The sequence below is a fragment of the Caretta caretta genome, chromosome 3 (genome assembly GCF_965140235.1).
Source record: "Caretta caretta isolate rCarCar2 chromosome 3, rCarCar1.hap1, whole genome shotgun sequence".
Classification (NCBI taxonomy): domain Eukaryota; kingdom Metazoa; phylum Chordata; order Testudines; family Cheloniidae; genus Caretta; species Caretta caretta.
Genome location: NC_134208.1, coordinates 120280301 through 120308184, shown reverse-complemented (window position 1 = coordinate 120308184; position 27884 = coordinate 120280301). Strand labels below are relative to the sequence as shown.

At 39.0% G+C, this 27884-nt stretch overlaps 1 protein-coding gene across 5 annotated transcripts in view; it reads right to left on the bottom strand.

The window, feature by feature from the left end:
• The window catches only part of ZDHHC14 (zDHHC palmitoyltransferase 14), a 149414-nt gene that overhangs the window by 45416 nt on the left and 76114 nt on the right, over window positions 1-27884 (bottom strand). For all 5 annotated transcript variants that reach the window (XM_048844153.2, XM_048844151.2, XM_048844154.2 and 2 more), the window contains exon 3: window positions 13311-13469. In XM_048844153.2, the coding sequence (XP_048700110.1) occupies window positions 13311-13469 (159 nt within the window). The remainder of the gene's footprint in view (window positions 1-13310; window positions 13470-27884) is intronic.

Below are 27884 nucleotides of genomic sequence, written 5' to 3'. Positions count from 1 at the left end.
AATGTAAGTTACAGCAACTTGGTTTTCCTCATACCTAGTGGGTGAATTCAGAGGTGACGTGTAAGATAAATATGTATTTAGTACATGTATTAGGAGAGCAAATATTTGGGAGAATGAGTCTAAGTAATGCACACTCTGAATTCTTTTCCAGGTTTCTTCTAGACTTGCCTCTGTACTTAGCCCAACATCTCTTTCCAGACCCTAGGACAGTTACTTTTGAACAGTTACTTTTAAGAACAATTATTAATTATTTTATTTGAGAATTCTAGCAGTTACTGTAGGGTAAAAAGGATAATGTTTCCTATTTTAATATGAAACTTTAAAGGCATGTTATATTTAGTGCCTAAACAGGCTGACTGTGCCCTTTTTCAAGTAATTATTTAAAAATATATCATACAGCTCAGAAACAAAGAGCTTCTCTATTTAAAAGATCACCATATAGTATAGACTCTTTAAACCCGAAATATTAAGCTTCCATTTCTAAGCACTATATCCCGACAGGCATGTAAGGCAATCCTAGACCCCCTTGAAGCCGTAAAGTATTTTCCTCTGTCAAAATGTTTGATGAGAAACATATCTAATATATAAAAAAATTTTTTTTGACATTTTCTGACATGAATCATTTGAAGGCAAGGTTGGTCTTTTAGTTGATAGAATTCCTCTCTGGATTTGTTGTAAGACTTGAGAAGCATTCACTAGTATTTAAAAGTTGCCTTCTTTCCCCTTCCTTGAAGGACTAGCTAGATGCAAATATCACTTTGTATAAAGGTTAACTTGAAGGGATGGGCAAGAAAGTAACAAAAAGATTCTGTAGGATACAATATGTAGCTATCTTGTCCGCATCACTTTCTAAGTGCTTTCTAATGAACACAAAATTCACTTTCTACTTTTTTCCTTCTAAAATTTCAAATGGAAAAGATACAAAACTAATCCACTAATTGAATATTTAATATGACCTATTCATCCCTTAACAGCATACAGGCAAGTGCACTAAAAATTGCTCTTGGGATTCTGCAGAATTAACAACTCCCTTTTCAGCTTCATTAGCTAAAACTATGGCTATGGTTACACTGCTCTGCAGTTCATATTGGGGTGTGTTTGTGAGAATGGCAGTGCACAACAAAATGCTGCACTGTAACTTCCCTGTGTGGATGCTGTGGGCATGAACTAAAAGGTTCCTACTTTGCATTAATGTGGTTCTCATCACACATCCACAAGGTGGATAAAAAATTGTTTTTTGGGGGGGAGAAAGGAATTGTTTTAAATTTAAATCAGATTTTATTTTATTTAAATTATAAGAAGTTTCTTTTTAAAAATAAACCTGTTCATTTCATTAAAATGAAATCTGAATTTAATACAAAATATGTTAAGGCCTAAACTTATCACTTAAAACACTTACATAAAAAAAAATATGCTACACCTATGAGCCTCTATAAAAAAGTTGAGTTAAAAGCTGCTTTTCTATATAAAGAAAGAATCGGGGGAAAACATCTAACTTTTGATGTAGGTCAGGTACTGTATTACGGACTTGATCCTATAGGAGACCCAAGATCTCTGCTAGAGACTGGCAAAGTCATCATGTACACTGGGACCCAGTTTCTGACTTTAGGAGACACCATGATGTGTCTCATCATGATCATCCACTGAGCCACCTAGATGGTCTCATACTCCTATTTTTACAGCTTCATTGTACCTGAGCTCTGATTGGCTTGGTTCTCAAATTATGAATATTTATGACTCTACCCACCATGGAAATTTACTCTCCACCTAATAGAAAAACCACTGAGCTGCCCAGTAACTATCACTCCTTGCTTCTGGATGGTTCTGAGCACTTTAATAAATGGCCTTGTTCTATCTCCTTGCAGGCGTACACAGAGGTACAAACAGAAATCCATTAACTTGTCAACTGCCTCCCTCTAAACAAATGAAATACTGCAGTGCAAAAGTGGGTTACACAAGTAGTAGTCTTGGATGGTTAGTTCTTTTGTCTGTCTGGGGGGAGTAGTGGAGGAGGGTTGGCACCGGGGAGTTATGGAGCAGAGTGTGCAACCAGAAAGGAGCAATGCTGGTGTCACAGCAGGACACTGGGAACAAGGGACAACATTCTTCAGAGTGCAGCCTCTAGTGTTGATGTCAACACTGTGGAACTGGAGGAGGGGGGAAAAGGCCATATCTGCAGGTCATAAAAGAGACCCATTGGGGAATATTTTCAAGAAATTCCTGTACCTATGGGTAAAAAAAGGAACACCTGCCAAATGTAAAACAGTGCAACAAAGAGATGGAAGACCTGGTTGTCAGAATTAAACAACACTATGAAAAAATGCTCCTCAGACGGCAATGACTTTGAAGATGATGATGTGGACATGTCTGAACAATCTAGATCAGCTGGTTAGTAAACTTGTTCTTGCACCATTCTTATGGACCACCTACCATGTCTTACTATGCTAGTGAATGATAACTCAGATTGTCATAAATTTGTGTTTTTGGTGGATTAAGTTACTTATTAATTTCAAGATGGTTGTGGGAGTATTTATCAATTCATTTTTACTGTTACTGCTGGACTTCTGAAATGATTTTTTTATTGCTCAGTATAATCAAAAATCCTAGTTGAAGATTTCCTGTTTAAAAGAAAAAAATTAGACATTTATGAATTTTAAACATTTTTCCCCCCAAAACTATTTGATAGGTTGCTAGAGATAAATAGATGTAAATAATCCTTATAATTTATTATTTTTCCTATAAAACTGGGTTTAGAATAAATTCTCATTTAAACAGTGAAACAAATAGCTTCAGAAGGATAAATCTTTCGTTTACAATTGGATTTTTTAAAAAAGCAGTACACTAAGTAATATTCAGTGAGAGCGACTATTTTCACCATTTTGTTTAAAGGCCTGGCTTAGATGTAAGGGGTTATGAACGTCCATCCTCTGTAATGACTACAGCTTCAGAGTTATCTGCTGGTAGCACCAGCAGTGCTGCAACTAAACATATGTCAGACAGTAATTACCCATATACCCCCTTCCTCCCCAAAATAAATAAATAAAAACCAAGAAAACCCACAAGTCTTTCTTCTTCATCCTGTAAAACCATGGATGAGATTGTAATCAGGACCAGCAAATTCCAGCAAGACTCCACAGATGAAAAGAACACATCTCTTTTGTCTTGTTCAGAACAAACATTTCATTGACATGGTTCACCATCATCATGACCACACCACACTTCACCCTGCAGAGCAGACATTGCTGGAAGGTTGCTAGATACAGTATATAAGAAGGAAACTGAACAGTATGCAAAATACATTGACAGGAAATTCATCAATCTGAGTCTGGATGGGTATATAATTATTCAGTAATATATGCTTATGACACAACAGAAGATGGGGTTGTCTATCTTACAGAAACAATTGATTCATCAGGAAATGCCCATACAGCAGAATACTTAAAAGCAGCAGCAGTAAAAGCTACAACAAATTTTGAACAAAAATTCAAGTCAGAAATTTTGTCACAGACAATGCTGCAAATATGTGAAGAAATATAGAAGATGATAATGAAGGGATTCTGAAACTTACAACATATGGGTGCAGTGCTCATTTGATGCATCTTTTAGCCAAAGACTTCAGTAAAACTCCAGGAATAAAGGAAAATGTGGAAATTACAAAATACTTCTGTAACAATCGCTTCAGCATCACTGAAAAGAGGAGGAAGACCCAAACTAATTCTCCCCCAAGATGTATAATGGAATCAGTGGCTGACTGTTTTGAACTACTTATTAAGAACTAGCTTATTTTGATGATATGTGAAGAAAATCATGACAAAGAAGATGGAACTATCACAGCCATAGTAGTCAACGTGGGACTAAAGAGAAATACAGAAGATAAGTTCAGGATATTTCCATAGCCTTGGACAAACTGCGGAAAGATTGTTGCTGTATTGCTGATGCTGTTGAAATCTGCACAGAACTTCAAGAGACATTGAAGAAAGACTTACTCCACAACAAAGTTAAATTGCAGGCAGTAAAGAAACATCTAATAATCACCCATCAATCTTGCCAGACATAATAAATTTCAGGGCTGGCAGAAAAGCACTCAAGCACTACATGTTTGCTGACGATATTTTAAAGAAAGTCACACCACTGAACCAGAGTTTATTTAAGTCCCTAAAACAGCTTTTGAGAGCAATGGTCTTTTCCGCAGGCACAGAAAGAATATTTTCTTCATTTGGACTATCTAATTCAAAATTGAGAAACTGATTGGGAGTTGAAAAGGCAGGAAAACTTCTCTCTTCCAGTTTATAAATAAAAAGGAGGAGGGAGGGGACCATTATCTCATTTTTAAGAGACTTAGGCAAGTAGGAACTTTAGTTTCAGTCACTTTCACTTAGGCATATTTGAAAATTTTCCCAGGATGACCTGAAATAATTAATTTAATTCACTGACTACAGTTAATCCCTCTGTTCCTTTAACAACTCATTTAGTTGTAAATGTGAAACATGTTTTGAGAAGAGAAATTTACATATCCAAAACATTTGAGGTTATTTTGTTTAATAAAAAGACATTTTATATGCTGTTTTGTGTGTTTAAATTTCAGTTCCCATTCTAATGCAGCTTGACACAAAAGCAGAAAGTTAATTATCTAGTAAATAAGCAATATATCATTCACCATTTTCTAACATACTAAAAATGTACACTTACCAAGAATCTGAAAATATTAAGCTTTATATTTTCTTAAATAAATGTATCGTGTACCCTTCTAGGTAGCCAAAAGATGTACCAAATCTAGTGTAAAGGCTCCATTTAGCTGTAAATCAACATGTTTTAATGGTTATATCAACAAGTGAGAATGCACCTTTCTTTAGAAAATAACGGAAGTACAAATGGAAAAGTTGATTTAAATTGATTATTTAAATTGAGGCTTTCGTCTCAGTGATTTAAATCATGATTTAAACAGCCCTGATTTAAATCAATCCACTTTAGAACTAGGAACTTTTTAGTTCACACTCATAGCATCCATACAGGGTCACTATACTGCACCACTTTGGTGAGCGCGGATATTCATATCCCTGTAGTCTGAACTGCAGGGCAGTGTAGACAAGCACTTAGTTATAACCAACAGCTCAGCTTGCATTGATCAAAGTTACTATGGATAGTTGCAGTATGACAGAGGAAACAAGATCCATTGTCTTGGATGTCAAACTGGCTAATTATTTTGAGATCTAAGACATCTGCGCACGCTTTGTAATATTTACAACTATGGCTCTTTGTAGGATTATGATGTCAATGTATGACTACATCTATTCAGGATTACAGACTTTGTACTTTGCATGGAAATTTGTACTTGTCGCTTTTGTTTCCTCTTGAAACATCAATAAAAGTAGTAAAATAAAAAAACCCTAAATAAATACTCTTTGTAAGTGCTTCTTAAATACAGAATTTGTCTATTTTCTCCAGGATCCTAATGAGATTGATGTACACAAAGGAAAATAAACAATAGTGCTGGATTAAATCCTGTCTAATAATGTTACAAGTCTTTATAATTTAGACTATTTTAACCACAATCTTTGTATCCGATCCTTCATACCTTACTCCTGTGAGCTATTCTTATCTCATGTCATTTGTCCCATTGACTTCAGAGTGACTATGCACATGAAGAATATTTACTCACATGAGTAAGACTGACTAGACTAGATCCTTAACTGGTAACATTCACCTAAGAAATACTGAACCTTATACAACTTAAGTACATAATATACACTAGTATGAAATTCATTGTCTTCACAAAAGAATAATAAAGATTTTGTCATGAAATCAGTGTGAAAACCAATAATAAATTAAACAAAAAGTGACTGCTAATTAAATTGCTCTGGATGTGGACACAGATCTGCAACATCTGTGGGGGACAACAGATAATGGATCTTTAAAGCCACCGAGTTTAGGCATCTCAGTATGTTTACTACGGTTGAAAAGAAAATAATTCAGCCTTTTGGCCTCTAGAGTAGATTCAGTGAATAAATAAAGTAATAATTTCATTTTAACCACCCCCTGCAAAAGCGTTCAGGGTGCTGAACATTCATTAAATTTTTTTTTTGTAGGTGCCAAAGATAAGTATCTGTGATACCCTCTGCATCACTAAACAAGTCTATGCAAAGCCTTAAAAAGTGATGTGACCTAAACCAGCAAAGTAATTGTGAAAAATGGAATTCTATTAATGAGAATATATTTGGGTGTTTTGCATGACTACAAGAAGTAGTAATTCAGAAAGAGCAACAACGGGGATGCTCGGTAGATATTTTAAAACTAGGAGCAACTTAGATACCAGTCGATGTGCCATCCCACAGATATAAGCCACATACACAAGTAATGTAATAAGATCACTTGTGGAGTAAACGGTCCACAAAGTAAACAGTCCATCTTTAATAGATAATGGCAGAAAGTTACCTTATAGAATAATGCTTTTTTGCACAAATGATATTTTAAAAATCAAATCTAGACGAAGATGTTTAATTTTATCAATAAAAATATTTATCAATTTATTGGGGAAACATCCAGCCATTGCTCTGGGTAGTTTCATAGTCATGAAATGTCAGCATATATAAAATACAATATAATAATTACATTGCACACTTCCCACACTACTGCTTCTAACAAATATCTGCAATTAATAACCAAAATCCCTTTATCTGCCAGTACATTAAGGGTAAAATTTTCAAAGGCACAAATGGCAATTAGGAGCCCAGCCCACATTGGCAGTCAGCAGGAGTTCAAAAGCTGCTAGGTGCCTAAGGCCTGTGCCTTTGAAAATCTCCCCATTATATATACCATTGCAAGTCCAAATATGCGTTTGTGCATTACCTAATACAACTTCCAACTACAACATGCACCATAGCCAAAATTCAAATGACGAGGTGGAGAAGCAGGGGCTGGGAGGGAGAAAATGGAAGTCTAGAGAAACGGGGTATTACTGCAACACACCTTGCAGCCATTTCTAACAATGAAGGGTTTATTTCCCTTCATTCCTTACAAAATGCAATTTCTAAAGTCCTTGTGTATGGGGAGATTTTGGCAAACCAGTAAAGTGCCTGAATCCACTATTGCTTATTGCTAAAAGCAGCCAAGTCAGCAGACCGTAAAGTGGCCATGCAGCAGCCTCAGCTTGACCCAGGGAGGAGGGAAGGGGGTTTGGGGTGCCACAGAAAAGGCAGCTTGACCCCACATTCTTCCTGATAAGAATTGTGTTGAAGCTGCTGATCCATGCATTTTAGAAGAGCAGGATGTGCCCTCAGGAATGTGTTTAACAGGGTCTCAAGGCTGCAAACTCTGGGAAAAAACCTCACCTGGTTAACCAATAATCAGAAGAAAACCTCTTGCTTGACCATTGAAACTGCTTGCTTAACAAGTTTCCTTTAGGGGACATGTCATTGAGTTACTAATGTATAAAATAAGGGGGAAAAGTTTGAGGTTGTGGGACTCTTCGGGACTGGACTTTCCCACTGGATGCATCTTGTGTTCCCCACCAGCAGACAGGCTGCTGCTGTGCCACTTGAGAGCCACACTCAGCTTCGGTAATTATCAAGGGTTGGGGGTGTTTTACTAACCTGTGGCGGACGTGTGTAAGTGCTTGAGACGAAGTAAAATTTAACTTTAAGTGAAAGCACTCTTGTGTTGTCTTGTTTGTGCCAGCCATCTATCAGTCGGACGGTTGTGTCTCCCCTGATTTATTTCCTGACACTACCTCGCACAGAGTAAACGTCACCAGGAGCTTTGGGTTGAAAGAACCCCGGGTAACACTTGTTGGCTATCGATATGATCACCTCACTTCTTTTAATCCCTCCACTGTCTTCCCAACAGCAACGTATCAAATGTAAGCATTTGATCACCAACCCCAAAGCTCAATAAAATACTTATCCCTTCCTAATTATTTTCTCGTCAAGTTTTCTGTTACCTTCCACACACACCCTTCACTCCACCAACTTTCTTAACCATGTCCACATATTTGTGAGCCTCTCCCACAATCACCCTTGTACTTTCTTCTACATGGTCTCCTCTGTACATAGTATCGCCTCCCTGAGTTAATCTATAAAAACATTATACTTTTAAACCCCTCTTAAAGACAGTCTTCTGATGCTGCTTACAGTGAATCTTACTAATTTGTATAAAAATCCCTTTTTGTTGCTCCTCTTCCCTAACCAACTCCTTGTTTTTGTCAGTCTTTCCCTAGATTGCAAGTTCTTTGACCACCCTCTCTACATGTCTAGAAAGTGTTTAGCTACAGTGGATACCACCATAAACAAAATCATTAATAAAAGGTAGTCAGCCAGACTCATCTGTGCATCTGGTAGCTTGCATTTTCTTTTTGGGGTTTTCAAAATACCCCAAAAGACAATATACCTTAGTTGGCATACAAAAGGAAGGCAGCTGATGTCCAGGTGAAGCCCAGAATGAACAGCTGTCCATTTAATTTTCTGCCAAAAAGAGCAGAGCTGGGTCGACTGAACAGCAAACCCTTAAGAAAACCGAAAACGTGCTTAAGAGTACTCAGTGACTCGGCCCTCAAAACTAAGTGCAAAACTTACTTTCTTCAACTTGGCACTAGCACAGCTGTAACTACAATGAGCAAAGATAAAGAGAGAAAAAGGAAGATTAGGAAAAAGAGCTGAAGAGGAGCTAGAGAAGGAAATTAAACAAAACACATACATAGCCCCAACTGTCTTAGGGAAGTAATTGAGGAAAATTATACCACTAACCTATTGAGATTTTGATTTTCACTTGGGAGGCACTCAGACACTAGAGTAGAGGGCCTGTGATGAGGTGAATCAGATGGGTTAAGGGGCTGCTTTGGCTTGGAGAAGCCCTGCCCCACAGCACCTGCAAGTCATGTCAGCAATGGAGGAGGAAGCTCCACTCAGTGGGCAGCCCTAGGAATGGAGCAGGCTCTCGAGCTTCCCAGCTCCCATAAAAATAGCTGGTAGCTAGCGGAGCCTCTGTCCTCACAGTAAGGGAACACAGACCCTGCCCGAAAAAAGGGGAAAGGGACCAAATCCCATAACTCGTGCTGGACACCCAGTGAAATCTGGAGTGGACTCTGGCCCATCCTGGGCTGGGCCCCTCTGAAAAGGGGCTGAACTGAAACTGTCTACAGGTTGCCCCTTTCATCCTTTTGTTTTATCTGTTTTGCTGATCTTGGATTGATCAATTGTTTCACTAAAGCCTTGGCTGGAGGGCTGAAAGCTAGCCATTGCTAGACTGACACAGAGCGCCCCTGTTGAAAGGACTGGACTTGTGTGTGTGTGTCTTTCCATGCAGCAGCTGATGGGGACAGATCCCTGAAAGACCCATTATAAGGATGTTGCTAGTCATATCCTAAATTTTTTGGCTCCTGAAAAGGAGAGTTCTCAATTATGATATAGTGTTAACTAGCCAAAGTCTCCCCTTTAAAAAAAAACAACACCTTTTCTGCATAGTCCAACTACAGTCGAAAAGCGGGACCATTGATTTATAGCGGACTATAGCACTGCAGAAGGACCTACTTTTATTTTTATTTGTACGCCCCATTTGTCTTTCCCGTTAATGATGTAAACAAACATTTTTCAACTAATGGTCCATTAAAGGTGATGTTAGAGTATTAATGCATAGTGAAACAGAATCAAGTAACGTACACAAGTGTCAGCTATACTGGACCGTAAAGCTTTATACAAATTATTCTAACTCCCAAACAGCCACAGCATACGAACATTTTAAAAGCTTTATACTACTACTACTACTGATCAACCTGTTCTAAATAACTCGTACTTTCAGTGCAGGAAGCTGATGCCATCTGGCAAACTTGACACACCCACTACAAGAAGAACCTGTGAGAGGTTTCTACAGAAAATATTTGTGATACCCATCCCTTATTTTTTAATCAATCAGTTATGTGCTGTGACTATTTTAACAAGTCACTCCCAGTTTTCTTTTCTTGCGCCTGGAACAGTGGTGTATAACCAGGGAAACTATTTAAACAAAAACATTTCACGTGAACCCCACCATTTGGCCAATTGTTGGAAATGTTTATACATTGTACTTTTAAAAGAATGATTTGTTGAAATAAGGTCCAATCCAGAAAGAACTCATCTATTGAAGTAATTTTATAATTGCCTGGGATAAGTTTTCTATGGCAGGAATGATTTAAGCAGAAAGGGAGAGTCTATTGAGGAGAGGCTGAGGGAACTAAGATTATTTAGTCTGCAGAAGAGAAGAGTGAGGGGGGACGTGATAGCAGCCTTCAACTATCTGAAGGGGGGTTCCAAAGAGGATGGAGCTAGGCTGTTCTCGGGGATGGCAGATGACAGAACAAGGAGCAATGGTCTCAAGTTGCAGTGAGGGAGGTCTAGGTTGGATATTAAGAAAAACTATTTCACTACGAGGGTGGTGAAGCACTGGAATGGGCTACCTAGGGAGGTGGTGGAATCTCCATCCTTAGAGGTTTTTGAGGTCCGGCTTAACAAAGCCCTGACTGGGATGATTTAGTTGGGGTTGGTCCTGCTTTGAGAAGGGGGTTGGACTAGATGACCTCCTGAGGTCTGTTCCAAACCCTAATCTTCTATGATTCTATTAGCAGGAAAAATCACTCAGAACTTTCCTCTAACACACTCCTGTTTTTGATTGTATCAATTCTAATTTGAAAATCAGAGAAACATTCCTATTTGTCCTACGGTCAATAAAAGCTGGCTTTTATAAAAAGAGATTTTAGCTTAAAATTGACCTCTGTTTATTTAAGAATTCCAATTTTAATATAGAAGAAAAACTTTTCCTGATTAGTAGATAGAATTTTTACCATAACATCTAACAGATTGATTTATTTACCAAAGAAACTGCCTGTAGGCATCCATTCATTATATGAAGACCAAAGGCCACCTTTCCACACTCAGCTTATAATTCACTATATGGATATTCTCTAAATGTGAATGTATAATTCTTCCAGTGATTGATATATACTGAAAAGGATCACTGCTACATGCTGCAATTGCATTTCTGAGCTGGAGACATCTGCATTATTTTCTTGACTGCACAAGGTTCAGGATCACCAGTGTGTTAATCAGCCACATTAAACCCCAAATGTATTCTAATTACACTGCAAAACTACACCGGTTTGACTGTGGTTAAAAATAAAAAGTGGTCAACCACACTTACTTACCCTTCAAGAAACTATCTCCAGAAAAAAGGCAGGATGTACAGAAGAACATCAAAACATTATTTCAAAAAAAGAAAAGGAGTACTTGTGGCACCTTAGAGACTAACCAATTTATTTGAGCATAAGGTTTCGTGAGCTACAGCTCACTTCATCGATGAAGTGAGCTGTAGCTCACGAAAGCTTATGCTCAAATAAATTGGTTAGTCTCTAAGGTGCCACAAGTACTCCTTTTCTTTTTGCGAATACAGACTAACATGGCTGCTACTCTAAAACCTAATGTTATTTCAGTTTACTATTTTAAAATATAATCAGGGCCTGACATTGCCATTGGCAAGCAAATGCTAAGTAGGAAATTTTCTCTGAGTGAAGACTTAACCATCAAATTTCTGTGGATACTAAAGCAAAATTAAGTTTCTAGCCATTACCTTAGAGGAGACAAATTTCCAAACGTAAACTGAGTGTGAATGATATTGTGTTGTCATCTTGAGTCTGCAGATAGGCTGGAACTGTGAAGATGTGAACTGTCTACAGATCATATCCTGGCTGCAGAGCATAGCACAAGCCAATTACTTTGGAATTGCAACAGGAAAAGAAACTCCTCACCCTCATTACAGTTTAGCCAAGACAGCAGAGCTGCCCTGTGGCAACTACTCCAGACTCAAGGCTGAACACACTGTGATGCTTGTACCTGTGACATAAGCAGACTAACTGTAGCAGATGACCACCCTATTCCATCCCTACACACTCCTGTTGTGTTGGATGCAGGGAGTTCCCTGAAGATCTTGGCTCTCTAGCACAAAGGAAGGGCAAATACTCTACATGGGCTCCCCAAAAATTGCTGCATCCCTTGTGCTGTGGAACGCAAGTGGTTCTCTCTCAATGAGTGGCAAAGAAAGGACCAGGATTTGCCTTCAAAGGAGGTGTGGGTCACCAACCCTCATTTTCATGGGGGGTTAACACCAAGGCACTGTTTTTTTCCCCTCCCACCAGTGATGCAAATCCCTAGTGTAGTTGCACTGCCCAGTGTAGGAAGTGACCTGCATCACTGTAGTTTACCCCAGGTTCAAAACTAGAGCAGGGGTTCCAAAACTTGGTCTGTGGCTTGTTCAGGGTAAGCCCCTGATGGGCCGTGAGACGCTTTGTTTACCTGAGCGTCCGCAGGTATGGCTCCTCGCAGCTCCCAGTGTCCACGGTTCACCATTCCCGGCCAATGGGAGCTGTAGGAAGTGGTGGCCCGTGGTACTTGCGGACGCTCAGGTAAACAAAGTGTCTCACGGCCTGCCAGGGGCTTACCCTGAACAAGCTGTGAACCAAGTTTGGGAACCCCTGAACTAGAGTAAGAAGCACTCGATGCAAGTAATTTTTACATTGTTCTAGTGCATTTGAACTAGGGGCATGCACTGGTGCAGCAACACCAGTGTAACTATACCAGTGTGAAATGTAATCTCACTTATGCCTCATCTACACTTAAAATGTATATCAACACAGCTATGGTGCTCAGAGGTCCAAAACCCCCATTGTCGACACAGCTACACTGACGGAAGAATGCTTCAGTTGATCTAGCTACTGCTACTCAGGGAGGTGGATACTATAGTGACAGGAAAAAACCCTTCCATCGCTGAGGTGTCTACACTACAGCACAATAGTGGCATAGCTACAGAAATGTGGCTATGCTGCAGTGCAGAAAAGCCCTTAGTCTGTCTGCAATGGGATTTTAGCCTCCAGTTTAGCTCTACCAGAGCAAACCTCAAGTGTAGATGTAATTTACACTAGTACAATGTGAATTGCACTGGTGTAGTTTACCTCAGATGAGACCATGTCTTTAAACTAGAGGTTTGCACTGGTGCAACTACAATGGTAGCTAAATAGCAGTGTAGATGAGCCCTAATTTCCCCCCCACAAAACTGCTACATGGTTGAAACTTCCAGGAGGCTATATCTACCCTCTTCCAAAATCCTCACATTGGCTGGTAGGAAGCAGGATAATTGTGTTAGCTAGTGACCTTCTGGATGATTTTATAACCATGTGAGGCTGGTCTCTTTAAGCAAACCACCATATGTATTCATAGGAAGACTATCCTGCCCTCTAAAAGCACTTTAATGAAAAAATGACAAAAACTGAACATGTATGTTTTCTTTATACTCACCTACGCAGTTATCACAAAGGCTGCAATGTGAGGCACGAGGTGGGCGGAAAATCTTGCAAGTGAAACAGTATTTCAGTTTCACTGTCTGTCCATTGATGATTACTTCTTTTGTTCTGGGAGGTGGACGGTATCCTCCTGAACTGGAGCCATTTGCAATATCTAACAGGGAAATAATTAAACATTAGAACAATAATTTATATTCTCTTGCCAGATATGCGATAGGCACATTACTGTCATTTTAAATCCAGTTTCTTTAACATTTACATATATTTTTGTAGATTTAGAAAGCTTAAAAACAGTTTTTCTCTCTCCCAGACTCTGAATATCTAGGCTAATAACTCAAAATACAATGCATCACAAAAAATGGAAAAAAAAACACACACAGCTAATTGTTTAAAAAAAAAAAAATCTAGCCACCACAGCTTCTGTACCACAAAAACCAAAATCCCACACTCTTCAGCCTAGCCAGCACCTTTAATATTTACTTCATGTACGATATCTAAGACTGAGTAACACAAAAATCTGTTCAAGCACAGACTCCATTTCGCTGGCCCCTCAAAAATAGGCTTGCTCTTCGTGGAGTTTCTTGTGATGTGTACATTTGTTCACTAAGAACTGGACTAACCACTAACTCATTTAACAGAGGTGACTAAAGTCATTTTCAACTGGGGAAAGAGCTCAAGGATTTTTTAGTTCACATCTATAAATGAAAAATGGCCCTCTTGCAAAATGCTGTAATCACTTTAAAAGGGAGGTTTTGCTTTTAGAAACGTTTTTAAGTCTTTAATTATTAAGACAAAGAAATGCAGCGTTCAGGCTGAATTTAATGCCCAAACTAGACATTTATACAATACACACCAACATTCTACCTATCATTAGAGCACTTGGCATATATGGCAAACAAGATCACTCATTGTTCTGAGACCCTTAAATACCATGGTAAAATGGAGTACATTCAGGAGAGTATTTCACTCATCTTGCTTTTTGAGAGTTTAAAATCAAACACGTAGTGATATTTTAATACAGCTGTTGTAGCTTAAAATCTGTTTACAAAGAAGTCTCTGCTTGCCATCTGGCAAAGTGATAGTTGAGATTATTTAGGACAAGAACATTTATTACTCCAGAAGCTAGAGCACTGGCTAGGTTAATCATTTTTAAGGATCGATTTTGTATTTTAAATGCTTCTGAAGTGCAGATATATGCTGAGAAGCGCATGTGGTTAAAATGGTGCCTTCTTACTCAAAGAACTGCCCTCATTGATTAAAATCTGATTACTTTAGTGACAAAATGTAAGTTTTACTGTCAGCCAAGCAGAACCAAAAGAGCTATGGTAGAGTGAAACAGATTATTTTCTGACTCTTGCATCATAAACAGAATTGTTTTAATTAAATTTCAGTGTCAGGGCCACATGTGCAGCTATGTTTTCTTCAAATGATGCCTGCAGTTACAACTTGGATGAGCATAGAAAGGTCTAGGACTACCCTGAAGTATGAAACAGTAATACTATTACAGTTGCAAACATGCTATTCATCTAATAAATACAGTTACAAATATTTATAATATAAACAGGGTCCTGACAAACTTATGTTTCAGCACCCACTTCTGAAAGAACACAGAAATTGTATGTTAAGATAGTTACTATATATATCTGCATCTTTAGGTAAAAGGTTTATGAATATACTGAGCAAGTATCTTTAATTTTCAGATTTAAAAACTATTTTTTTCAGTGTAATTTATAATCTCCTGCCTTAATTTTTTAAAAAACTATTACAACAGTAAAAGCCTGTTAGAATCTTATGAATATATATATTTACAACCTTCACACAACCTTGAAGTTTTTTGTTTGAAAACTGATAGCTCTCATTGAGCTGAATTTGTCATAGTTCAAGCGTAAGAGACTATTCACAAAACAGATAAAGCCTCTTTAACAGCTCCTGATAATTACTAGATTTAATATTATAGCAACATGCTCCTGAGATACTAGGAGTATGTCTACAGTGCAACATAAACCCAGGGTTTGAATTCAGGCTTAAGTCTACCTCCACTTTCTTTCTGTCTAAACACAAATCATGCTAACCCAAGACTCAGACCCAGAGTCCTCAGGCTATATGGGTTTACATAACGTATATGATATGATTAGCATGATCGATGAGGAAGGAAACAATCTTTGGATTCCTTTTTATTTAGAACAGGGGTCTCAAACTCAATTTACCTGAGGCCAGTGCCAGTCCTCAAATCCTCCCAGCTGGCCAATAATGTCACTGAAGATGGTGTTGAGAAAAGAAAACTTTTATATTGTATTTTTTATTTTGAATTTCTTAGAAATAATAAAACTGTCATACAACTTTATACAATTCTTTGCATGCCAGAGAGTTTTCAGTGTTTGCCAGATACCTGGCAATGCTTCAGTTCTGTCAGTTCATTGATGTTTGACCTCAGCAGCTGAGCAGTTCAAACCTTCAGGATTGCAGCAAGGTGGGCATCAGATAGTTGTGTTCAGTATTTTGACTTGTTTATATACATTGTGGAAAAAAGTGACGCTGCCTCCATGGCTGACTTTGCCCAGCAACTAGTGATGGTATCTCCATCCCTTTCCTCCAGCCAATGGGAGCTGCGGTGGGCCGCGCATGCAGCAGACATTGCTGGCAGCATGGCTGCATGTGTCTCTCCTCCATGGGCCGCAGATGGCCCACGGGCCAGGACTTTGAGACCCCTGATTTAGAACTAAGCTAAGCTAACATTGTGGCAGGCAGCAAGAAAACATTCATGCATACAGCATTATATTTAGCGCTTTACAGGTACCATGAGTGATTCCAGCCCCAAATTTAAAATGAAAAAAGGTGAGGGTTGAGGGGTTTTTTGGTCTTTGTTAGGTATGAACTTTTTAAAAATTAAAAAGGGAATATTTTACACATTTGCTATACAAAGACATCATTTATCATAGGCTGCAGCATCAATAACCATGAAAAGCTTTACCACACAGCAATAAAAGTAATATGCTTAAGACCAAAAGAGATTATTTACAGGATATTTATTTATATATCTCCATTATAGACACACACACGTAATATGTTTTGTTATAAAAAGATACTGTATCATTTATTTTTATTGCTAAAATTGAGACAGTTAAGCACACTTACCATACTTTGAATGACATTACCACAAATATGCTAGCACTAGCCTTTAATCATAAAAAAAAAAAAAAATCAAATTCATCCTTAGTGGAACTCCACTGACCTTAATGTAGTTATAATCAGGGATGAGTTTGACCTTAGGTGTCAATGACAGACTAAGACTGTGGTCAAAAAGTCTGTATTTGTCAGCCCTAATTAGGCTCCAATTCAGCAAGATATTTAAGCAAGTACCTAAATTCAAGCATGTTAATAGTCCTATTGACTTTAACTAGATAACTCGCATGCTCAAAATTAGGCACGTAATTAAGTCCATCACTTAAGAGGGGCTTTAATACATAGGCCTTTCTAGAATACCTTATTAATTTATTCTACCGATTAATTTTGGAGGATTGCATTTCCAAACATGGTTTTAGTCAAACCTGGCTGACAATGCTGAATGTGATTTTCTGCAATGACTGCTAAGTAATGGTCAGCAAAACATGATGTTTTAAAAAAAAAAAAAAAAAAAAGATTTGCTTACAGCTATACCAAACAGCCACCATATTAAACAGTTAAGCACAGGTCTAGTAAAACCATACTTGATATCAGTTTTGATCATGTTTTTTCTACCACAATTCAAGCCATAGTATGGATAGAACCTTCAGTAAGTAGATCAGCTTACACCCAGAAGCAGGAGTTGATCATCCCCATTACTTTCATTTACACAGCTTTGAATATTATCAGCTCTGTAAAATTATCCAGACCCTTTTTCTTTCTTTCCTATATACATTCATAGTATGGGTCTTCATGTGCCCAGGTATATGGCCACATCCTACTTACCTCCATATACATAAAACATAAGCACTAAACATGTAATATCTAGAAAATATATGGCTTGTGTTCGTATTATTTTACCAAGCTGGATACAATATAGATGTGAAATTTCCCTTCCCTTTCTTTTCAGAGGCTTTTAATCTTTTCCAAAATGAAACTTATATTTGGGGAAAATGTACATTAAGAGTCAAATCCTGATCCCAGTGAGGGCCAAGTCACAGGAGTTTTGCCATTATGTTTCAAAGGGACAACGATTTGGCCCTAAAACAATATATTGATAAAGCAATAATTTGTTTTTTTTTCCAGCTGCAGTAAAGGCCTAGTGTCAGCAAAATTCTTCATGAATGAACTCTGACATCTGTAAGAGCACAAAAATAAATATTAAAAAGATCTTACCACAACAAGGAAGGTCCTCTTTTTGTGTAACCATCTAAGTCCATGCTGCACACTTAATTATAAACACTGGGCTACATGGAGGAAAAGTCAGTATCTAGACAACCAGGAACTTAAAACTTGAAAATGCCATTCTCAAGGGAGAACAGCAGAACTTCTCACTCTACAAAAACACTGGGAATGTGATTTAAAAAAAACCCCGTAAAGTAGTGCTGTTCACTGCAATCCACTTGTAACTCTTGATCTGTTATTGACAGGGCTGGATTAACCTTTTGTAGGCCTCGCACCTAACATATTTGTGGGCTCCCACAGAGGCAATGGAGCATGATGCAGGGACGTCAGTCCCCATAGCAACGGGCCAGCCCAGTGTGAGGGCACTATTTACAAACTGGCAGTTGCCAGACGCACAGTGCCCCACCCGGCCCTGTGCTGCCAGCATGCCCCTTCCCCTCAGAGGGGGGCGGGGGGCGCCATGCCACAGCACACCACCCAGCCCCCCCACCCAACACTGGAACCCCCCCCCCCGATTCCCTATGGCCAGAGCCCCCCCGTGGCCCCTGCCCAAAAATGCACACCACCACCCCTGCCCACCGCCCCACCACAACTGCCTGTCACTGCCCACTGAACCCCCACTCCCTAGTGTCCCAACACACAGATCTTCCCCACCACCTCACAGCCCAGCACGCCCCAGAGACCCACTCCCCACCCCCTGCCTCCTGGCAGCACTCACCAGCCCTGCTGGGAGGTAACTGTGTCTGCCGGGCTGAGCCAGCACCACACCCAGAGCTGGTCCCGGGGCCAGGAATCACTGCGGCCCCTTGGGTGGTGGTGCGATCAGCAGGCCAGTGCTGGCTGGGCTCTCTCAAGACGCACTTGCCTGGAGGGGCCAAGGCAAACCCCCCACCCTCACCCCCACCCCAATTGGTGAGACTGGCCAGGCTTCTGCACCAGTCCCAGGCAGCTCAGCTCTGGGGAGACAGGTGGGAGAAGCAGAGATGGAGGTACACTGTGGTCCAGCCAGGGAGCAGAGAGGAGCAGGGCAGTGGGGCCACGGGGTGGAGAGGATCCTTCAGCCTGAGGCACAAGTGATGGGCGGTGAGGAGCTAGTGGGCTGGCGGAGTCTCAGGATGCAGTGCAAGCGGAGCAGGCCGGGGCCCCTTCTAAGCATGGGCCCGGCTCCATGGAGCTGCTGGCGCCATTGTAAACCCAGCACTGATTTTTGAGCTAAAGACTACACTGACTTTCAGAAGAGGACTTACTGTCCCAATTTAGAAAAAAAGATTACAAGAGTAACTTCCCATAATCTTTTTGAACTCTAGAACTCTGTTAAACATGAAGCTGCTATTTTCTCTTTCTGTCATGAGATTCTGGTTTACTGAGAGGAGAAAAGGAAAGACTGGAGGTGAGAGTGCTCTGGAAGACCTGCCTGGCAAGGAACAGTGTCCTATTTTATGAAAATTTTGAGATAAATTAGCCATACTGTATCAGACAACTAGCCTATTAAGTTGGTACCCTACTTCTGGAACGGAAGCAGAACACAACCAAGTTGTACTCTCAAAACAATATTTGCTTGGCCAATTGTACAGTACTCTAAAAGGTTGTTGGCGGGGGGGGGGGGGATTTCCTTAAAAACACTGGAGTAATTCAGATTATATTCTTTAAGTGTGTGTAAGAAATGGGGGTGGGGGGAGGGGAGTGAAGAAACCCGAATTGGTACAGTAGTACTTATACATCAATGAGACTTAGTGACGGATTACAGCTGCGGCTTAACATTGAGTTCTTAGGGCTTTTGGACATGCTTGAAAGCAGCAGCAACATAGAACAGGTTTGAAGCAACCTGGCCTAAGAGATGAATTTGGGAGGATGTGTGTAAGATTTGAAGAGATCCATGTAAGAAATCAGTGTGAAGATAAGAAATACAAAGCATTTCCCTTTCTTTTCTTCACTGTAGATATGCCCTTTATAGTTGGAGAAGAAAAATGCCATAACCATCTCTTTAGAAATTTATCTGCAGCACCAGTGCTATGCAGAGAGATTAACATTCATGAGGAACAGTTAATCTCTCCTACACATATTGGACAAACCCAGACTCGGGGGATCTCCTCTTGATAAATTCATTCCTCTTACCTCAGTTATCTTTTCCTATGCGGCTTTAATTAAAAAAAAAAAAGTGCAGTTGCACTATATTTTTTTCTAATTGCCAAAAATAGGCTGAAGAGTATTCCAAATGAAATTTAATGCAAGACTGATAAAGTAGTATCAGGGTTTACATTTTAATTGCACAGAAGATAGGAAATTCCAAGTTATAATTCTCACAGCAGCAGTTGCCTCTTTGCATGTACCAGGGAATGTGGAGTTAAGATAGGTCTGGGGAGCGGGAAGGAGAGGGAGATATGAGAAGAGTGGGACAGAGATTTTGGGGTGGGAAGATGGGGGCAGAAGGGTTTCTAACTACTAAAGCACATTCTCCTCCGGAACCTGGAAAGGAATCCTGGATTCCTGAGTCTCTGCATTCTTTGCTAGTGGTTTTTCATAATTATTTGCTGATAGCAAAGTGTGCGTCTAATCCCCCCTTAAGTGCCTGATTCATATAGAGGACAACCACCTACTACTGCTACTAGTTATTCCATTAACTCAAGTGTCAGACATCTGTGATGTCTATCTAAAGGTCCAAAGCCTGCTCATGACCCATGCTGGGAGTTAATATGGTTCCACATGATGGAATTTCTGTTGGATTTGTTTGCTTTTACTTAAAAACTTAGCAAATTACATAAAGAACATTAAGGTTGCAGAGTCAAGCACCCAAAAGTTAGGAAATGCCAAATCTAAGGTTGCCTATGTAACCTTAATTTGACCCCTATGATTCAGTAGTAGAGATGTTGTTTTAACTCTGTACTTGGTGCTGGTACGACTGCTTCTAGAATACTGTGTCCAGTTCTTGATGTCCACAATTCAAGAAGGATGTTGATAAAATTAGAAAGTGTTCACAGAAGAGCCACAAGAATGATTAAAGGATTAGACAGCATGCCTTATAGCGATAGACTCAGAGAGCTCAATCTCTTTAGTTTAACAAGGAGAAGGGATGATTTGATTACAGTAAGTACCTAGATAGTGAACAATTTTTTTCATATTGGACTCTTCAATCTAGCGGAGAAAGATATAACATGATCCAAGAGCTAGAAGTTAAAGCTAGACAAATTCAGACTCGAAATAAGGCATAAATTTGTTTAACCGTGAGGATGATAAATCATTGGACCAATTAACCCAGGTTTTTGGTGGATTCTCCATCACTGGCCATTTTTAAACCAAGAATGGGGGGGAGAGATAGCTCAGTGGTTTGAGCATTGGCTTGCTAAACCCAGGGTTGAGAGTTCAATCCTTGAGGGGGCCATTAAGGGATCTGGGGCAACAAGAAGGAATGGTATTTGGTCGTACTGTGAAGGCAGGGGACTGGACTCGATGACCTTTCAAGGTCCCTTCCAGTTCTATGAGATAGGTATATCTCCATATTAAATGGATGTTTTTCTAAAAGTTATGCTATAGGAATTTTTTTCAGGAAAGTGCTATGGCCTGTTCTATACAAGTGGCCATATTAGATGATCACAACAGGCCCTACTGGTCTTGAAATATATTAATCTACATGATCAACTACTATTTTTTCAGCCTGACACAAATGCCTGACATGCATTTTCAACCAGAACAGAATTTGGGAAAGTTTTAAGCAACTGAAAACAGGGTCTCAATGGATAATTTCAGGCAACCTTAATAATAGGCAGCACTAGTAGTGCTGTCTATAATGCTGTCTGCCTTCCACCCCCACAGCTTTTAGGATTTTTTTTTTTTTAGTCATTCAGTACAGATTTATTCCTTGTATTCTTTCTGAATTTACATCTTGTTTCCAGAGAATGGAAATGAAAATGAGAAAGCTAAGATACTCTCTTCACCAATTAGCCAGGATTTTAAAGTAAACACTGCATCCTTCGGTAGGGGCCAATAGCTCCTTCCATTGACATCCAAAGGCTGTTTATGCTCCTGCCACTTTCTGTGTAGACAATCGCATTACATAAACATCTCTTAAAAATCGACTATTATCACAGTCATCTGAAAACCATGGGTACACTTAAAAGTTCCACATATGAGTGCTGGGTGCCAAAACTGGAGAGCTAATTTGTTGTTCTGAAATTAGTGTACTAACTTCAGATAGCTATCAGTGCACCTGTTCATCTATCTTGCCAAACAGCAAGATTCTAGTGATTTGGGGGTCAGGGGGGAATCATCACAGCAAGATAGTTCCTCTAATTGCCATCATGATTCACATTTGTAATATTTCAGATAATCAACAGTATTATCTTTATGTATAGTTGCTAAAAAGTTATTTCTTTTTTAGTTTAAAAAATAACTAAAAACAAAACTTTAACGTAAAAGAGTAATAGATTATACAGGTTTCTGATTTGGAATAAAGTCCTCCAAAAATTCATGGTTATTATTACTGGTGTATAACTAACGATCTAGTAAATTTCATTAGCACTTTTATTAACAGGATTATAATTTTATTTTTGCCAAAAGGCAAAATCAGAACCAGACACAAGAGACTGAAGAGACCTTTGGTAAGGAGGGTGGACTGTAGAATCTTTTAGGATTATTCTCAATTATTTTATCTTCTTTCATTTTATTCTCTCTTGCATTTGTTTTCAAATAGAGATCGGAGAGTCTCCTCATTGCTGGGGGAGGATTTATTTTCTGGGTGCATTGAATTTTCAAAAACTGTCCAAGGAATAATTCTCTAGAATCTTCTATATTTGAGATATTAATGATCAGCATATTTAGAATATTGTCTAAGCATCAGCTCTTCTCCTCCCAATAAATGCTCACTTGGTTTATTGCAGCAAACCTCCCTCAGTGAGGAAAGAAACAAGGGAATTATAAACAGAATGACTGTTTAAGCACAACTCACTCCCACTGGAGATTTCTCTTCCCTTTTAGCCAGTGGTTCATTCTCTCTCTCTTTTTGTTTTTTAAAATGGGGTTCCGTACTCAAGGAGGAAATGGAGGGTGAGAACAACCCCTAGACTTGTTTGCAACCTCTTGCCCCACCCCAAGTTAATAAAATGACAGGCTATTTCTGCAATTCTACTAGTACCTTAATTGTAATATCTGGGTTTAAAGAAACCATCTCTACAAAACATTCTGTAATTTGTTAGACTGGGTTTTCAGATGTTTTTGTTTGTTTTTTCTTTTGTTCACTTGACCAAAGAAAGAGGAAAGAGGACTTGGGGAATAGTTAAATCTCATCTGAATTTATCAAGCATCAGTTTGGAGAATCATTGGTACTCCCACACTCTTGAAGCAGTATGTGCTGTGCCTCTCAAGGTAAGAACACTGCAGTGAATTCAAAGTCAACACATTATCAACTTCCAATTTAGTCCTATGTGCACAACAATTTTTAGAACTGAATGGTGTGATTGTGGGGGCTGAAGATCTGATATTGTCTCAGTTTCATTTTCTCCTGAACCTTGTATTAGGCTTAGGCTCCTTAAACCTTTGCAAAGATACTAACCAACTATCCAATACTGAGCATCACCCTGCCTAGATGCCTACAGCAGTACTCTGAATCCTCAAGAATTTTTCTAAAGACAATGAAATTCAATCCTAAAAGACAAGTCTAAATGCTTCACACATGATAGAATGTTCTCAAATTATCATTTCTGAGGCAACAGACACACCTTGAGAAATTCCTTATGAATTCCAATTAAGGCATATACGATCAACATTTGTAGTCTACGTCTCAAAGTTTAGTACCAAAGGGATTAATTTATGAGAAAACAAGATACACCCAGTATAGGAATCACTTAGCTTTTTAGATTATCTCTTTTCAGAAATCAATATTTACAGTTGTTACCAATTTGCCTCAACCAATTTAACTAACTGATGCACATTTTCAGTTTCCAAAAATAATTTAAACTGTATCAAATACAAATAAAGGAGTCATTCACCAAACTCCCTCCCACTGACAGTAGTAAAAATCCAATCAATCCACTTGTTGAAATTTCAATGTGATATATGCCATCATGCCAGAGAGGCATTGCTGGCACATGTACATTGGTCAAACTGGACAGTCTCTACATAAAAGAATCAATGGACACAAATCAGATGTCAAGAATTATAACATTCATAAACCAGTCGGAGAACACTTCAAACTCTCTGGTCACTCGATTACAGACCTAAAGGTAGCAATATTACAACAAAAAGACTTCAAAAACAGACTCCAACGAGAGACTGCTGAATTGGAATTAATTTGCAAACTAGATACAATTAACTTAGGCCTGAATAGAGACTGGGAGTGGATGGGTCATTACACAAAGTAAAACTATTTCCCCATGTTTATTTCCCCCCCTCCCCACTGTTCCTCAGACGTTCTTGTTAACTGCTGTCAATGGCCCACCTTGATTATCACTACAAAAGGTTCTCCCCCCTCTCCCCCCCGGCTCACCTGCTGGTATTAGCTCATCTTAAGTGATCATTCTCCTTACAGTGTGTATGATAACACCCATTGTTTCATGTTCTCTGTATATATAGATCTCCCCACTGTATTTTCCACTGAATGCATCCGATGAAGTGAGCTGTAGCTCACGAAAGCTCATGCTCAAATAAATTTGTTAGTCTCTAAGGTGCCACAAGTACTCCTTTTCTTTTTACTTGTTGGACCGTATCCCAAAGGAGACTTTCTCTGGGATAACCTGTAACTTACTTTCAGTATGTTTGTGCAAATACAGGGCTAAGGAAAGAAGGTAGATTAACATTTCTGGAGACAGTATATCTACAGAGCAAGTACAGAACAAGCTGCAGCGATGCAGCAGTCCACACACTGACCTACTAACACGCTTCGGCCTTTACCTGAAGAGACCTCCTCCTTGACAGACACATCAGTGTCTATATCCGTTCAAAGTCTCTTTGCTAAAGTGGTCAACAACGGGACCAATTAGCATCAAATATGATGGTGATTCTTCTGATATGGATTCTTGTCTAGAGGGAACTGGATTGAGACCAAACTCATTTCACGAAAAACAAACCTACAATTGCCAGGTGGTAACTTTTTTATTGAAATATTCATGCTTTCCCAGTAATTTTCATATAGGAATCCTAATGGTTAAACAGCCTTAACATTCTTAAATCTCTTTACTCTTTATTAAAGTCATACAGATATGTTGCACACTTTCAGAAATAAGTATAACAGTCTAATTACACCATTTGGGAAGTATTTGGAACTGTGTATTTTTCATAGGAGAAGATGATAAAAAGAAGGCTTGGCAACGGAGGATTTGCTGTGTTTGATGGTTGTAGGGGTGGTGGGAAGGGAAGTGGGAGTTATGGAAGCCACTGGAAGAGTTAAATAGTTGGTGATAGGAGGTTAGATTCAGACAAACACTCCATTGCGGAGAATATACATTTCTGTGTCATATATTCATCCAAAGTACCTTATCACTTCTTGGATTAAAAGTACTCATCCTCAGTACTCTAAGGATTCAATAAATATATTTTCGTTTAAATTATATTATAATTAAAATATTTCTCCTACTACCTTCAGCTCCAGCACTAAAATAGGCAAAGAAAGTTAACCTTTTCCCAAATATCGTAATAAAATTGAAGCAATACTACTTTACAAAACCCTTAGACTCAATTGAACTCAACATAACATTGAATAGTCATGTCAATCCTTTACTTCTGTAACTAGCACTACCTCAAGAGGGCTTTTTGTGGAATACCAGAATATTTTTATTGTTCGTTTACACAATAATTACGACAACTTCACAGGAGAAGAACATAAGAATGGCCATACTGTGTCAGACCAAAGGTCCATCTAGCCCAGTATCCTGTCTTCTGACAGTGGCCAGTGCCAGGTGCCCCAGAGGGAATGAACAGAACAGGTAATCATCAAGTGATCCATCCCCTGTTGCTCATTCGCAGCTTCTGGCAAACAGAGGCTAGGGACACCATCCCTGCCCAGCCTGACTAATAGCCTTTGATGGACCTATCCTCCATGCATCTATCTAGGTTTTTTTTTTTTAACCCTGTTATAGTCTTGACCTTCACAACATCCTCTAGCAAAGAGTTCCACAGATTGACTGTGTGTTGTATGAAGAAATACTTCCTTTTGTTTGTTTTAAACCTGCTGCCTATTAATTTCATTTGGTGACCCCTAGTTCTTGTGTTATGAAAAGCAGTAAACACTTCCTTATTTACTTTCTCCACACCAGTCATGATTTTGTAGATCTCATATCTCCCCTTAGTCATCTCTTTTCCAAGCTGAAAAGTCCCAGTCATATTAATCTCCTCATATGGCAGCCATTCTATACCCCAAATAATTTTTGTTGCCCTTTTCTGAACCTTTTCCAATTCCAATATAAAAGGGGCAGTCCCTTATTTTTCAGCTATACTGTATAGTAATCAATTTACCTGTCTGAATTCCATCTTCTCATAAGTTTCCACAGTCCACTCCAAATAATTTTGTTTTAAAGAAAGCGTCATAGCTTTTTCCTGAGCTTTTCATAAACACATCTCAGACTATTTTTCTACTATTAAAAAACAAAACAACTGTCCCAGCAACTGTCTTAAATTTCAGCACATTATGTACTCAGTTTTTGATTTTGAAAAAATGTCTTCAGTTATATCACTGGCAAAAAACTGAAAAACAAACTCTTAAACAGCCTGCTCAAAAGTCTTCTGGTATTTTCCCCAACAACATAAATTTAAACTCTGGCATCTGTTTTCTAGATCTTTGTATTTTATGAAAATTAGAAACTCCTTCATTTATAACTCCCAGTCCTTGTTTATATAATGAACTATTCTCTTCAGTTACACTAATTTCTCAACATGAATAAGTTTCATATTAATTTCTTAAGACATTCTGACTGAAGTGAGGATTCAGCCTGCCTCTAATTCATATAGATTTTGCTTCTCTTCAGCCTGTGCTTACATTCTGCGCTAGGCCTTTCTTCTTTTAGGTTACCCAAAATGCCACAGCCAACAGAAAGTTAATAAAAAATATTTTGGGAGTGACATGCTTGGGTTACCTGGCATTTTCCTGCCTTTTCTCCTATTTACTCTCCGCCCACTTTGGTTCTAGCTTGCAGCAATGCTCCTGTCAGCCAAGGTTGGCTGGATAGAACTCCCCTTCTGCCACATCAGTGAATGCTCACTGATGCTCAGAGCAGCAGTGAAAGGGAGGAATACAGCATAAAAGCATCATGAGGAGCTGAGATCTGAATTCTGGTATATCAACACAACATGGTGTTATTACACTGCTCAGCCAGAACTAGAAAATGTAATACAGCTATATACTTCAGAGTTCCAAGAATGCCTAAGGGAAATAATTCTCCCCACAACCAGAGCTGCTGTATGACCATGCATCCCACACTGCCCCTGCACCCGTCCCAAATGGGGAGTACAATGCTGGAGGAAGAAGGGCTTGTGGATCCAGCAAGTTGCAAACCCACTGATTTGATGTTAATACTCTGATGCCACTGTGTGGCGAGGTACACAGAAATCCCCTGTGGAGTACAGCTCTCTGGCATGTAGGGAAGGCAGAGCACCACATAGCCCCCCTGCATCCCATCCCCCAATGCCGCACAGTGAAACCACACTAGTTCTGCTGTGGACCCTCTATATCTGCTGAAGGGGGACAGGAGTTTACCAACAACACAACAGTGACCAGTAAATTGATTACTATATTTCTATAGTAATACAGAAATACAATTTTATCTGTAGAATAAACACAAGCCAATGACAAACTTGTGTCTCCTTCTATAAAACACACTTTTCTTCCAACTGCAACTGTTCTGAAACTGAGCCCTTCAATCAAAACTTGTGTTAGGATTTCATCATACTGCAACCTCAAGATTCAAATGCTGCAAAAAAGGCAACCATTACAATTTAAAGGGCTATTCTATGGTTCTATATGATATTAAAAATGAACTGGTGATCTTAAATCTCTGCCAAAGCCTTTGAAAAGGCATTCTAAAGTAATGTATGTAAAAGGTGATAAAAATATCATTTTCTGACCCACAAAATCCACCATGTGGGAAAACTTGTAGGTTTCATAATTTATTTTTGTACTTTCATAACTGTCATTGGAGAAAGAAAAGTCAACTATGGCATCAAAAGAGAAACAGAGGAAGAGGTCATAATTTGTATCAGATAGAAGACTCCTATATTCACAGCCTCACAGTTTTACTGC